Raw genomic sequence first — 15358 nt, forward strand, 5'->3', positions numbered from 1 at the left:
AGCTCACACACTCTTTCTTCATCACTCAGGTCACAGTCACCAGCTCTTTCACATCTGTGCGGTCGTGGGCACTCATTTCCAGATGGAGGCCGCGTTATCAGACATGGCGTCCCGCAAAGACTGGCTCATATCCTACTCCGGACTGCCCACATTTCAGGGCACCATGGGGGCTCTCGCTCTGGGCGTCCTGTTAAACCTGGCCATCATTGGTGTGTTTAGCGCCAGTTTAATTCAGACTCCTCGCCAAAGCACTTCACACCCTCATCAGGAGTAACAAGCTTTCTTGAACACTCCGAACCTCACTGTGCACCTTTCCGGACGATTTTGACTTACAGAGCACTTATACAGTCACTTTCACTGATTTACAGTATATAGGCCTCTAGCATTAATACTTTTGTACTAAAAACGGTTATGCTAGATCATTTAATCTAGTTTTATTTTATTTTTTACTCACTGTTTATTATCTGAGCCGAAAACCCGATAATCGCAACCTTTCTGGGGATGTTTAACCACCGTGCCTTCGATTATTTTTATTATTTAGTTGTCTACTTGAAAGGTTGAGGGTTGAATGACGCTAATATTGATTTTCTTACAAGCTATATTCTAACATAGTTTGGGGTTTATTAACCAATATGATTGGTATATGTGTACTGGCATGTGTTAAAAGTTAGCATATCATTAACTGGAATTGGTTGAGTATAGCATTAATCAAGGGTTTTGTATTTGCATCATCATGAATAACAACATTAATATAAGTAATTCAGTTTTATGATGTTACATATTGAAATATTTGATGGTTTGGAAATTGTACATTGAAAAGTCTTGTTTGGTATTTTTGTCTTGTTATCCAACACAAATATCAATATTTGTAGTTACAAATAATTTGTTAACAGTAATTATTTTGACTAGTTGCTAAAATTTAACTTAAGCCCATAGCTAATGACCCCTACAGTTGAAGTCAGAATTATTAGCCCCCTGTTTATTTCCCCCCCTATTTTTTGTCTAGCATAAAGAATTTTTTTTAATTAAAGTAACATTTAAAGGCTTAACTAGGTTAATTAAGTTAACTAGGCAGGTTAGGGTAATTAGGCAAGTCATTGTATAACAGTGGTTTGTTCTGTAGATTATTAAAATTATTATGTTTAGAAATGTGTTGAAAAATCTTCTCTTTGTTAAACAGAAATTGGGGAAAAATAAACAAGCGGTCTAATAATTTAGGGGGGCTAATAATTCTGACTTCAACTGTATGTGTGTGTGTGTGTGTGTGTGTGTGTTACAATAACAATTAAATATTGAAATATTCAAATTGAATTTTAACTGTAGAAAGCTCCTAAATTGGCCAATTTTACTATTATTTGACTTAATAATAGTATTTTTGCTTCTCAGTTAAATGTATTTTCATTTGTAAAAAAAAATAGATAACAGTAATTAGTAACTAGAAATCAAGACAAAAATACTAAGAAAGAAACACATTTTTTTGTAATGTTTACTGTCGAGTGGGTGTTATTTTACCCCTTTTAAACCTGTATTTGTAACGTCCCTCATTAGCATCATTTAAATATGCTATAAATCCTCCCAGGTACAATTACAAATGAATAGTAGGTGAAAAGCCCTGTGTTTCTGAAAGAAAAAGGTCATATTATGAAGGATAAAGCTTGTCTAAGTATCATCCTCCTACTAAACTGCATCTCGTGGTAATATGGGGCCGCACTGGAGTCATTCAGATGTTTCTAGACGTCTGAAGAACAGCACATCAGGTCACATTTCTGTGCTATTGTTTTGTTCATTGCAGGTTTATGACATACAATACACTCTGTTTATACTGCAGGTTTTTAGCTTTTATAAGTTTGTCAGTGCACTTGTCAGTTCTCAAAATAGACGTATTGCTCATGTAACACTTGGGTTTTTATTCTTAAACCATTTCCTGTGGCTCATTTTGTACCTCATTTTGTCATGCTGCACAGGTACGTCGGCTTATAATTCAGTGCAATTAATGCTGCATAAAGGCTATAGTTTTGCAGAACCTTTTCTAACAAGCTCTTAATAAGGTGGTCATGTGGTTGGAAGGATGTTTTAATTGGTGTTTATTAAAGGGATTTTGGGTTAAAAAGGAAAAGCAGGTGTTTTAGTGGTTAGCGGTGGAAAGGTTCTGAGTTTGTATAGTTGGACAGTAGATATTCTCGCTCGCACACCGTTTGCTTGGAGTAGGTGTGAGTGTTTTTTTTTTTTTCAAACTGTTCTTCTGCTCAAAGAGGTTTAGACGTGAATGTGAGTGGTGACAATTGTATTTGTGCACTAGAATTCAAAGAAATGTCAAAGGTTTTGGCATCCCAATCCCTGTGTTTGTTGGCCCAAATGAATGTACTGCAGTTTTGAAAACTGCTTTTTTTAATGTTACGATGTAGCATTTAAAACTACCAAGGAAATTAAAATAATACTTTTTTAAAGTGTTCCATATATATTTTTATTTTATATGAGTCCCTTTAAATTGAAATATGCAAGCATTACAGTGCCTTTTGTTTTCGTTGTCAGATTTGAAATGTTTTTGTAACAAATGTGAAAAATATGAAAGAGCTTAGAATTAAACTGACTCATTGTTCACTACTGTGGTTGTCCAGATATTGTGTTGTCATTGATTACATTGAAAAAAGGGGGGTAGTAATTTCAGTAGTAGTTTGGTAATACATGCTTCAGTGAATCAAATTTTAAATAACATCTAATTTACTAATAGAATGTACAGTTGAAGTCAGAATTATTAGCCCCCTTTTGATTTTGATTTTCTTTATTAAATATTTCCCAAATGATGTTTAACAGAGCAATGACATTTTTACAGTATGTCTGATAATATTTTTTCTTCTAGAGAAAGTCTTATTTGTTTTATTTCGGCTAGAATAAAAGTAGTTTTTAATTTTTTGAAAACCATTTTTGGGACAAAATTATTAGCCCCTTTAAGCTATTTTTTTTCTGATAGTCTACAGAACAAACCATCATCATACAATAACTTGCCGAATTACCCTAACCTCATAGTTCACCTTATTAACCTAGTTAAGCCTTTAAATGTCACTTTAAGCTGTATAGAAGTGTCTTGAAAAATATCAAGTAAAATATTATTTACTGTCATCATGACAAAGAGAAAATAAATCAGTTATTAGAAATACGTTTTTAAAACTATTATGCTTAGAAATGTGCTGAAACAATCTTCCCTCCATTAAACAGAAATTGGGGGGAAAAAAAACGGGCGCTAATAATACAGGGGGGCTAATAATTCTGACTTCAACTGTATACATTCTCAATGTTTTAGAGGTTACTGTAGGTCAAACTATACAAGTTATGTGTCCATTTTCTCTTTTTTTTAGGCTACATGCAAATATAAACACTTATTTTACAAGAAACGGGATTTGTAAATACTTAAGATGTCTATCGTTGCACTAGAACTGTTATAGATGGAATTACAGGGGAGTTTAGGGGGATCTTTTTTGATGCCCTTTTAACGGGAATCAATCCCCTATAGCGGGGTCAATCCCCCCCAAAACTCCCCTGTTATTTGCTCCATTTTACACATGGAACTATTCCTGAAAAGTCCTTGCTTTAGGGGAGCGTGGTGGACAAAGTAACGCGGGGTAAAATGTTTTAAGGTATTTGCTCAGGATTAACCATGGCATGCTTCCAAGTTTTTCACCACAGTGTCGGAAGATGTCTTTCTGCCAATTATTGAAAAAGTTTGGCAAAATTTGGAGGAGAAACAATTATTGCAGCATAATCGTATTTTTGGTTATAGTCGATTTATTTATTTATTTATTTTTAAATCTGAAAAAGTATGTATATGTACAATTTTATATTGTTGTGGTTACCGTCTTTTAGACTAAAAGATGGAATTACTTTAAGCGATGTAAAACATTTACATTTAGTCATTTAGCAGACGCTTTTATCCAAAGCAACTTACAAATGAGGACAAGGAAGCAATTTACACAACTATACAAGCAACAATTAATAAGTGCTCTAGGCAAGTTTCAGGTATGCAAAGAAAGTGTAAGAAGCAAAACAGTAGTAATATTTTTTTTTTATTAATGTTGTTAGAGAGGGAATTGCAGATTAGTAAGGAAAGTGGAGTTCTGAGGAAAACCCGACGCAGCGGGGTTAGTTGTAACGGTGTTACAATTAAGCCACACACTGTTGGACACCAACTAAACTAACAAAATAATTGTTGAACTTTGAGTGTAATGTTAAGAGCTTTTTATATAAAATGTTTTTAAGAGAAAACAAAATAAAATGTATTGCTAGTAATGCAATTAAATACATTGTATAATAATGGATAATAATCCAAATAAATCAAAATGTGTTTATCCAATAGATAAATAAATAAATAAACTTACTGTGCTATGTAGAATAAAAATAAATTGAGCTAAGTATTGAGGTAATACAGCTACTATTAAAAGTAAACAGAAATTAAACTAACTGTGTGAAAAGCATTTGTACTACTAACCCTCTGCCTGTTACAACTTGACCCACAGGTTGGGTAAATAGTCCAATTTTTACTGTTGGCACTTTTGGCAATACTGCACGGAAACCATAGGTTTGGTGATCGTACAACCACTGCTCATTTGTAGGAGAGGCTTGTGTGTTATTGGTAAAAAAAAGAAATATGGTTTGTCTAAGCCCACTACTTTGTTCATTATTAGGCCAAAACCAAAAAGTGTTACTTTGTGCCCCGCTCTCCTCTATACCATATCACACTACAAACTATGTTGGGCAAAGCAGCTACTTTACAGTATTATATTGCAATCTTTAAAAAGGTAATTAATTGGTTATGTGATGTATTATTTTGTTGTTAAAAAACGTCTAGTAACTTTACAACCAACCAACATTTAGCTGCTGCTATACATTATCTCCATTGTAGTGATTATCTTCACCAACAGAGGGGGCTACAGCGAGCTTTGATTCCTCTGCCGCGTGTCCCTGCTATGAACTGAACCTGCCACCTGGACTAATCAAGAGAGGAAAGTTGACACTTTTACTAATGTTTGAAGGTAATCCTCAATGTTGATGGTAAAATTATATCGTTTGTCTTTGTTAAATATCAGCGCATGGACAGTTGCGATGATAAACTTTCCAGAATGGTTAGTTATTGGAAATTAGTAGCTTAATTCAGCTATTGACTGCTTACCTAACTAGAACCATACATGACTCGATTAAAAAAAGAATGTATTATCGACTGAACAATTACACCATCGTTTTTCCTTATATAAAATATCATATTTTGATATTTCCCTCAAAATGAGCCTGAAATGTAAACAATGAACCTCATTGAAATACTACAGATCAATTTATCCTACAAAAGCGCAAACGTAAAAATATGTAAAATATTTTACGTTAATAAGCTAGTTGAAAGGAAAATACATATTCAGTTCACATTTCACAAAACAAGATCATATTTAAAAAAATATTAATATGTTATATACAAAATGTATATGCAGTTTATGTTTATTGCATGTCTATTTAATTTCTAATATGCTGTGAATTGTGATAAAACCGTTTGGGCCACTCAACATCATCATAATCAGTGGTGGAAAGAGTACTGAAAAATCACTCTATTAAATGTACCATTACTTGCCCAAAATATAGTGCAAGAAGAGTAAAAGTATCTGTTGTAAACATTACTCAAAGTAGGAGTCAAAAATAGCTGTTTTAAAAGTAATCAAGAGTAGTTAGTAGTGAGTATTACACTGTGAAAAGTTGATGCGTTTACATGCATTTTGTACAGGGATGTGTAAACGTAAGATTCTGTAGTGCATTTAGTAATCTTATATTCCTTTGTTCTTTTTAACCTTCCTTCCATTGTTTGTTTGTTCCTTCATTCATTTGTTCCTCCGTTCCTCCCTTCATTTGTTCTTTCATTCGTTCATTCATTTGTTTTTGTTTATTTGTTTGTTCTCATATTTTTGTTGCTTTCTTCATTAGGTCCTTTGTTCGTTCATTCATTCCTTCCTTCCTTCCATCCTTCTTTCCTTTGTTAGTTCAGTCCTTCCTTGAATCCTTCCTTCATTCCTCCCTTTATTCGTTTGTTTTATTCGTATTAGGTCCTTTTGTTCATTTATTTATTCATTCATTCATTCGTTCCTTCCATCCTTCTTTCCTTCGTTTGTTCAGTCCTTCCTTGAATCCATCATTCATTTGGTCCTTCCTTCATTCCTCCCTTCATTCGTTCGCTCATACATTTGTTTGTTATTTTGTTCATATTTTTGTTCTTTCCTTCATTAGGTTCCTTATCCATTCATTAATTCATTCCTTCCATCCTTCTTTCCTTTGTTTGTTCAGTCCTTCCTTGAATCCTTCCTTTATTCATTTGGTCCTTCCTTCATTCTTTCCTACATTCGTTCGCTCATTCATTCCTTCGTTCATTTGTTCAGTTCTTTCTTGAATCCTTCCTTCATTCATTTGGTCCTTCTTTAGTTCGGTCCTTCCTTCGTTTGGGTTTTCCTTCCATTCTTTGTTCGGTCCTTCCTTCATTTGGCCCTTCCTTCCATTCGTTATTCGTTCAATTTAGTGACTGATTAAGGCTGTTTGGTGATTTCAGTCATTATACAGTCGACATCCTTCATTTACTCATCAATGACATGCAGTCTATAAATAGTCTCTGCGTCATTGCGGTTAAAGATTTCGGACATCATCTTGGATATTTTTAATGCTTTCAAAAGGTTTGCTGCCTTTATAAAGTGCCCGTGTCTTGAGGTAGTTAACTATGATGCGATTTACCTTCTATATGCGATTTGATTGGACGGGAATCACAGGACTGATTTTTGTAGTTAGCCAATCCCCAAAGACAAGAACTAAATAAAGTAGTGACTGCAGATTGAAGCAAAGTTGAGGAGCAAAAGTACCGATACTGCACTAAAAATGTACTCAAGGGAAAGTAAAAGTACACATTTATAAAACTATTTCATAAATGACAATTTCTGAGAAAAACTACTCGCAGTAATTTGAGTATTTGTAATTTGTTACTTTATACCACTGATTATAATAATAGTTATTATACTACCAGGCCTATATGCAACCAACAACAACTAAAATACAAGAATATCCCAACAATGTTTTATGTTTGTCTCTTATTTCTATTTCAGAAATCTCCTCATCCTGCGTTAAATATCTGCATATGTTGAATGGAGAACATTTCTTCTTTTGTTTCTCATTGAAAATGTCGTCTTTATACAGCGTATCAGTTTGGAAGAGAGTAAAAGGTGAGTAAATAGCACCATGATTTTAATTTAATGTAATCTGTCCCTTTAATTGCACATCACCCAAGTGTGTGTGAGGAATACAGCGACTGCCTGGAAAAGGGGTAAAATGGGATCGCGGTCCAGACACAAATGACCCATGAGAATTGAGTTTAGGCACCACAGAGGCAGCGATACCATTACCCAGAATGCATTACAGTTCTCCAGAGTCTCCGAGCTGAGATTTCAGGCAAAATAAATGCCTGCAAGTGTGATAGTAGGCCTGTGTTGTCCAATTTAATTCAGATGTACTGTATGTGTACTCAGTGTTTTGAATTCTTGCTAAAGCAGACACAGCATTTGTGAATGGCTTATTTGTTGTCAACTATACACAGATGCCACGTTTTAATCTACAGACTGCGACCCTGAAACAATGGTCTTTTCAGGCGTCAGCACAGTATGTTCGTGGCATGTATGTATGTTGTAATGTGTAATGATACTGGGGTTTCATTTTCACCTCCATCTGTCACTTTCTACCAGCATCTCTTCTGTCCATCTGTTGGTTTTTTGCTGTTTTTACTCTGGTAGGTTTCACTGATGATTTGAAAGAAATCAAAAATGCTATACTGAAATATATTCAAGCTTTTGTTTTTAGGCGATACTCTAGAAATCTTATCTATTTATTTTTATTTTTTAGTTATTCTTTTCAAACCAAATGATTAAATTTAATTAAAAATAATTAATAATTAAAAATCATAAATGTTTTCTTTATCAGCAAGCTGAAATTTAAAGTAGTCAGTTTTTGCTTAAGTTTTTTTTGCTTATATATTTAGTTTAATTTAATTCTTTGTTAATTAGTAAATTAATATTTATAAAAAATTACAAGATAAAATAAAAGTACAATATGATATACATTCATTAATTTTCTTTTCGGCTTAGTCCCTATATTAATCTGGGGTCGTCACAGTGGAATGACCGCCAACTTATCCAGCATATGTTTTTATGCAGCGGATGCTCTTCCAGCTGCAGCTCTTCACTGGGAAACACCTATACACTCTCATTTGTGGGGGAAACCGGAGCAACATTTAGGTCTATTTGGAAAGTATTTTAAGACTTTTTGGAGAGTGTAGATCAGTGGTTCTCAAAGTGGGGGTAGGACCCCATGAGGGGTCGTGGAACAATAAAGGGGGGTCGCCTGGTGATTTCCAAAAATCTACATATTATTATTAGGCCATAAGAATTACCATATTTTATCCATAACCAACTGAAGAGAAAAAAACAGCCGTTTATAGTTACTATAGTAGCTTATTTACTTGTTCTATTGGATTGTGACCCCTGGGGTAAATACATTATATTAAAGACAGCAATAGCGTCAGATGCAGCAGATTGATTTTATAACACCAGGTTAAACTTTCTGGCCCATTTACAGCACTGACATACATAAAAAAAAATTAAACGATGAATAGACTTGGGTCTATTGGTGTGTGTGCGCCATTGCATGCAAGCTTTCTGTATTTATAACCACCTCAGAGGATGTTGGGGGTCGCGAGTCACTGGCATTGTTATTTTAGGGGTCGCGTGCTGAACAGTTTGGGAACCCCTGGTGTAGATGGTGACTCACCGGCCAATTTATTAGGTACACCTGTTCAACTACTTGTTAACTCAAATTTCTAATCAGTCAATCACCTGGCAGCAACTTTTTACATTTAGGCATGTAGACATGGTCAAGACGATCTGCTGCAGTTCAAACCAAGCATCAGTATGGGAAAGAAAGGCAATTTAAGTGACTTTGAACGTGGCATGATTGTTAATGCCAGACATGCTCGTCTGAGTATTTCAGAAACTGCTGATCTACTGGGATTTTCACACACAACCATCTCTAGGGTTTACAGAGAATGGTCTGAAAAAGAGAAAATCTACAGTAAATGACAGTCCAGAGAATGGCCATTCTGATTCAAGCTGATGGAAAGGCAACAGTAACTCAAATAACCACTGGTTACAGCTAAGGTATGCAGAGGAGCATCTCTGAACGGACAGCACATCCAACCTTGAGGCCTGATGGGCTACAGCAGAATTGGGCAATAGAATATTGGAAAAACGTTGCCTGTCGAATTTGGCATCAACAACTTGAAAGCATGGATCCATACTGTCTTGCATAAATAGTTTAGGCTGGTAGTGGTGGTGATTTTAGTGGAGATTTTCTTGGCACACTGTGGGCCCAATAGTACCAATTGAGCATCGTGCCAGCACCACAGCCTACCTGAGTATTGTAGCTGACCATGTCCATCCCTTTATGACCACAGTGTCCCCATCTTCTGATGGCTACTTTCAGCAAGATAATGCTCCATGTCATAAAGAGCGAATCATCTCAGACTGATTTCTTGAACATGACCATAAGTTCACTGTACTCAAATGGCCTCCACAGTCACCAGGGCTCAATCCAATAGAGCACCTTTGGGATGTGGTGTAACAGGAGATTCGCATCATGGATGTGCAGACGATAAATATGCAGCAACTGCGTGATGCTATCATGTCAATATGGACCAAAATCTCTTATAAATATTTTCAGTACTAGTAAGGTGTGCCTAAAAAGTGGCCGGTGATTGTATGTTATTGCTGTATTATTTAATATTATTATTTATTTATTTGTTTATTATTTTTTCATTCAAAGTGTATAAAGTTATTTCGAGTTTGTTTTATTGTTGTTGTTGTTTTTGCTAAACTGCTAAATTAAACCTTTGTCAATTTGCATGACTGTTTAAAATAAAAAATGTTGTTAAAAAAATGTCAAGAACTACAACTTTTTTTAAAGCTAATTAAAATTAAAGTAATAATGTAAAAAAGAAAATTAAATCTAATCCAAACTATATTAAAATCTACAGTTGTGTCTTGATCCAAAAAAAGGTGAGCCTCAGATTTACGGGGCGTCATAAAAAGTACAATTAGTTTTAAATAAAACAGTAGCAGTCTATGGTATGTCTGCTGACTCAAATGTATTGTAGTGACAGCAAATTCATCAAGCACAATAAGCAGCACTATATAAGCATCATGCAGCAAAAATGTGAAATGAACAATATGGCAAACAAAAGCTGGCAATGAAAAGATCGAATAAAATCTTGTTCAATACAGCTATTCCACATCCACAAAATCATAAACCAAGTCCATATCCAAATCGTTATATTTATTTGTACAATGAAACAAAAGATACTGTCAGATGCCAACTTGAATATTATACATTTTTGTTCAAGAAATATGTATTTTTGATTTCATCACTGTGTTATGATTCCAAGCTGTAACTCCTAATAGTGTTAGGAGACATGGAAACCTTCAATTTTGAAACATATTTAGTACACTAGGTAAGAGTAAAGATAAAAAAAGTACAAATAGAAAATGATTTAGGCAAAATAATGCAGATCATTAACTATGTACAAGAGGCATGAATAATACATACAAATGATGCACCCATTAATGAAACAAAACGGTAAACTGACCACTATAGCTTAACATGCTGTTATCATAAATTAACATTTGATTGATTGACTGGCTTACACCAGTATCATGCTGTAATTCTGGCTGTGTTGGAAAGTGCATACTAACATGTGCTATTTATCATTTCTGCAGCGTGTGGCTCTGTAGGGATTATTGATATGGCATTTATAGCCTCAAAATACAGTGAATTCATAACTGATAAAGTTGTGAACAATGAACAGGCATGTTGTGTATTTCCTGAGCTGCATGCGTGCACTTACTGAGCCATTGAAATGAATGGGATTGCTAATAAAAAGCAGGTGTTATACAATTAATTGGAAACATTTTAGCCTTAAAATTTAGATTTAAAAGCATCATGATTTAAAGTAAAGCAAGAGACTACTGGAACAAGCTGTGTTTTTCAGGTTTGGAGAGTTCCGGCTCTTAAAGACTTGCATAACTTGTTTTTTTAGACTATTGAAATAAAAACATCCATGTTCAGTTTTTTTGAGCGAATGCATGACACAAAATTAGTCACAAGCACAGTTTGTTCCAATTTTCTAATTGCTCTTAGTATGATTGCATGTCTTCTTGCTAATTGTTTTGCAAATAATTTTTTAAAATACTACTTTAGTTTTTCTACAATATAGGTCTCAAACTCTATTCCTGGAAGGCCACAGCTCTTTTGCTCTTTTCCTCTAGTCTTAATTAAACAGCTGATCCAACTGATCAAGGTCTTCAAGACTTCTAGATACCATAAAGCAGGTGTGATTTGGAGATGGATAAAGCTAAGCTATGCAGAGCTGCGACCCTCCAGGAATTAAGTTTGAGACCATTGTACAAAGTAGCAACACATAACTGAGCTGTTTTTATACTGTCAAAAAAAAAAAAAGAAACAGAAGATGGATCAAGAAAAACATGGTACCTGATGTTATGCATGGGACGGAAAAAGATTCTAACGGCCAAGATGATAACCTTTGATAAAAGTATCACGATTTCACGGTATTGTGATTACTCCTCTAAAATATATTATTTTTAAATGTCTGTGTAAAAAACAAAAAAAAATTGCCCTTTTGAACACAATATATTTTATTTTGAGAAACATTTAAAATATTTTGGTGCAGTGGACATATCAGGCTAAATAATGAAAAAAAATAATTGACTTCTGCTGTCTTAGTTTAAAAAACACAGCTTTAATTTCATTAAAGACGTATAACGTGTCTTTTTGAGCACTTATGTGTAAAAACTGGTCATCGTATAAAGAAATATTAATCTTTGGAAAGACGATTCACAGACAGCGGATAAGGATATTTTTTGTAGTGCACTTGTACAGTAAATGAAGTTTTTCCACAGTATTTTCAATGATATTTCTATTTTAAGAAAAAAAGACTTTATTTATTTATTTATTTTATTTGTCTGGCAATTATATAAAAAAACATAAAAGCGCTAGATCAATATTATTACCCCCCCTTTTAAGATGCTGTCTTTGACTACAGAACAAATCACTGAGTACGTTTACATGGATGCCAATAATCTGATTTGAATATGATTAAGACAATACTCTGATTAAGAGTCTACCATGTAAAGTTATAATCAAACTAAACAGAAATAAAATTAAGATGTGGAGTATCAGTTGCTGATTTTAGTCGCATTATTGAAGTGCAATCAGACTATTATCGTGTTGGATTTTCATCACATTTTGCAACAGGATAGTCTATCCGACACCTACCGAGTCAGAGAAGGACCACAGACACCTAAATTGCAAAATGCAGAGGTTTTTCCCCCATGCGGCGTGCACTATCAAATTCCATTAAAACAACACTCTTCCAGCAGTTAATCGCATCCAATACCTCAGTTTGTAACGGGGGGCACACATGAAATGTTCCTAAATGAAAGTGAAAGTGCCAAACTAGTTAAAATCGACAAATCAAAAATGAAACAACCGAAATTACATGAAACTTTGGAGAAAATGTGAATAGCGCTGTGACGCCATGATGTTAATCAAATTATGTGCTATAACATGTAAAACGGGATCATGAAAGAAACATTAAAAAAGCAACACGTTAAAACCTTAATCATATTATTGTCTTATTCAGATTAAGGCAAATAATTTGTTTACTGATGTCAATGTAAATGTAGTTATTGTTGTTCAATGACTTGCCTAATTAAAGAAATGTGCCTTTAAAGAAAATTAAATTGGCCTTTAAGTTGCATAGTAGTATCTTCAAAATAAATGTAAAATATGATGTACTGTCAATATGACAGATAAAGTAGTTATTTAAAAATTGTTTTAAACCATATTTAAAAAAAAAATAGAAAAAAAATCTGTTTAACATCACAGGACATAATTGATAAATAATTAAATGCACTGGGGGGCTAATAATTGTGTATATAACTATATTTGAAAGCCAATAACTAATATATAGGCTGTTGAATTATAAATATTTTTCTAGCCTATTACAAAAACAAAAAGTAAACAAATACAGTGGGCAGCTGATTTTTCAAAACAATTTCTATTGTTTTGCAATTTCTATTTGAATTTGCAATTCTAATGATGAAATTAGGGCTGCACAGTGGTGCAGTGGGTTGCACGTTCGCCTCACAGCAAGAAGGTCGGTAGTTCGAGCCTTGTTTCTGTGTGGGTTTCTTCCGGGTGCTCCAGTTTCCTCTCAAGTCCAAAGACATACAGTATAGGTTAACCTAAATTATCCGTAGTGTATGTGTGTGAATGAATGTTTATGAGTGTTTCCCAGTAATAGGTTGTGGCTGGAAGGGCATCTGCTGCGTGTGTGCCGCTGTGGTGACCCCACATTCATAAAGGGACTAAGCCAAAGGAAAATAAATGAATGAATGTTTTTTTTACGATTTAAGGAGTGGTTAGGAGTCCCCCTGACAAAGTAATTGAACCCATAATATGTAAATAAAATGAAAGAATTTTTGAGCCTGACTTTTTCAAGTGCTCAGATTTCTGTTCTGGAAAGCCTGATAATTCATCAAACAACACACAAATTCAATCGGAAATTTTGTCCACTTGTTAAATCCTGTAGTTTCTTAAACACAATACGTGTGACAAAAATACTACTCAAAGTATGCCATTTCATACTACACGTTTTTAGTATGCAGTAAGTTAATATTCATTTCCCCACACAGCCACATTTCTGCAGAAATTCTTGATGCTTTTGATGCAGAAAAATAAATCAGAACAGTGGAGCCGTAAACATTGAGAGATGTACAATACATGCATGTGTAGATCACGCATAACAGGTTGATGTAATATATTCATAATCCCAAGACACTGAAAAAATGCATCAGCTTGGCACAACGTGTAAACTACAGCAACTTAAGAGTCTTGTTTTTGAGGCACATTACATAGAAAATGGACTTGATGGTCAAAGGTGAAGTATGTAATTCATAATTTACCAAAAGTGAAAATCAGGATCTGAAGGTATAATACAGAAACATATGTTTATTCGTGATTTAAAGGGATAGTTCACACAAAACCCCAAATTCTGTCTTTATTTACTCAGTGAACACAAAAGCAATTATTCTGAAAAATGTTGGAAACCTGTAACCAGTCACTTCCATAGTATGTGTTTTTTCTATTATGGAAGTCATTGGTTGCAGGTCTACAAACATTTTTCTAAATATCTTCTTTTGTGTTCAACAGAAGACAGAAACTTCATAAAGGTTTGGAGGATTAGTAAATGGTGAGTACATTTTTGGGTGTACTATCTCTTTAAGACTTCATCTTTTTTAAATGAAAATCACCATGGTTTATGAACACATATGAAAGGATTATAAGTTGTTGTTTTCACTCTACCTGTCTCTACCTGGTCAAACAAACACTAAGCCCCGCCTCTAATCTCACATCATTATTTGAAGTGCTGTTGCAATGTCAATCTGGGCGGGATGCTCAAACAAATAGAGCCAGAAACATTTATCGAAACATCAGCCTACTAAGTGTCTGCATATTACAATACATGCAGAAAACAAAATGGCACACTTCACCTTTAATTACAAGACTGTGACGTCAGTATCCTCGAATAGAAAATCTAGTGTGGAGATCCATCAGCCATTTCCACTAATGCATATTCAAAGTGTCCACTGTTCAGTCTGCATCTTGAAACATGTGGACAGGCATTCAGTGGATTAAACACACACAAGTCAACAAACACCGGAAATGTTCATACTGCACACATTTGAGACAGTTTGTGAGTTCTGTCCGTGCCAAAACCCACCATTGATTTTTTTTGTTTGTTTGTTTCCTTCTCAGCCTGCTTTCAGAAGCGTGTCTTTTTTATGGGCTGATCATCTGCTACTCCAGGATGTCCAGGTAGACGGGTGGGTTTTTAACGAGGGCCACGAGGCGGCTGTAGATGTCCTTGATGACCAACCTTTGCTGTGGTTCTCTCTGCCAGCAGCCCTGCATCAGGAGGTGCACTTCTTTTGGGCAGGTGCGAGGCCGCTCCAGCTCTCGGCCCTGCGTGATGCACTCAATGGCCTGGGGATAGGGTAATATAGTAAAAACATTTTTTTCCTCACACACTTCTTTTTTCATCCAAATCATTACTTTAAATTTATTCTGAAGTCCAGTTAGAATATTATTCCTCCTGTGAAATTTGTCAAATATTTCTTAAGAGATGTTTAACAGATCAAGGATATTTTCACAGTTTTTCCTA

At 34.6% G+C, this 15358-nt stretch overlaps 2 protein-coding genes across 18 annotated transcripts in view; one reads left to right on the top strand and one right to left on the bottom strand.

Annotated features, from left to right (window-relative positions):
* Positions 1 to 2604, top strand: part of paqr6 (progestin and adipoQ receptor family member VI) — a 41521-nt gene extending 38917 nt beyond the window's left edge. For 4 of the 16 annotated variants that reach the window (XR_015512166.1, XR_015512156.1, XR_015512164.1 and 1 more), the window contains 2 exons: positions 30 to 892; positions 1219 to 2604. Coding sequence is in view for 3 of the 16 variants with exons in the window: in XM_087288167.1 (XP_087144293.1) it covers positions 30 to 274 (245 nt within the window). In the remaining 13 variants the exon portion in view is untranslated. Of the gene's footprint in view, positions 1 to 29 lie in introns of all 16 variants that reach the window. The other 12 variants (XR_015512157.1, XR_015512165.1, XR_015512162.1 and 9 more) reach the window with 4 other exon arrangements.
* A 7767-nt stretch (positions 2605 to 10371) lies between these two features.
* ntrk1 (neurotrophic tyrosine kinase, receptor, type 1) overlaps positions 10372 to 15358 on the bottom strand; it is a 60068-nt gene continuing 55081 nt past the window's right edge. For both annotated transcript variants that reach the window (NM_001446672.1, NM_001301356.2), the window contains 1 exon segment: positions 10372 to 15180. In NM_001446672.1, the coding sequence (NP_001433601.1) occupies positions 14995 to 15180 (186 nt within the window). In that variant the 3' untranslated portion in view covers positions 10372 to 14994.

This window comes from Danio rerio, chromosome 16 (assembly GCF_052040795.2).
Source record: "Danio rerio strain M-AB ecotype USA chromosome 16, GRCz13ab, whole genome shotgun sequence".
Classification (NCBI taxonomy): domain Eukaryota; kingdom Metazoa; phylum Chordata; class Actinopteri; order Cypriniformes; family Danionidae; genus Danio; species Danio rerio.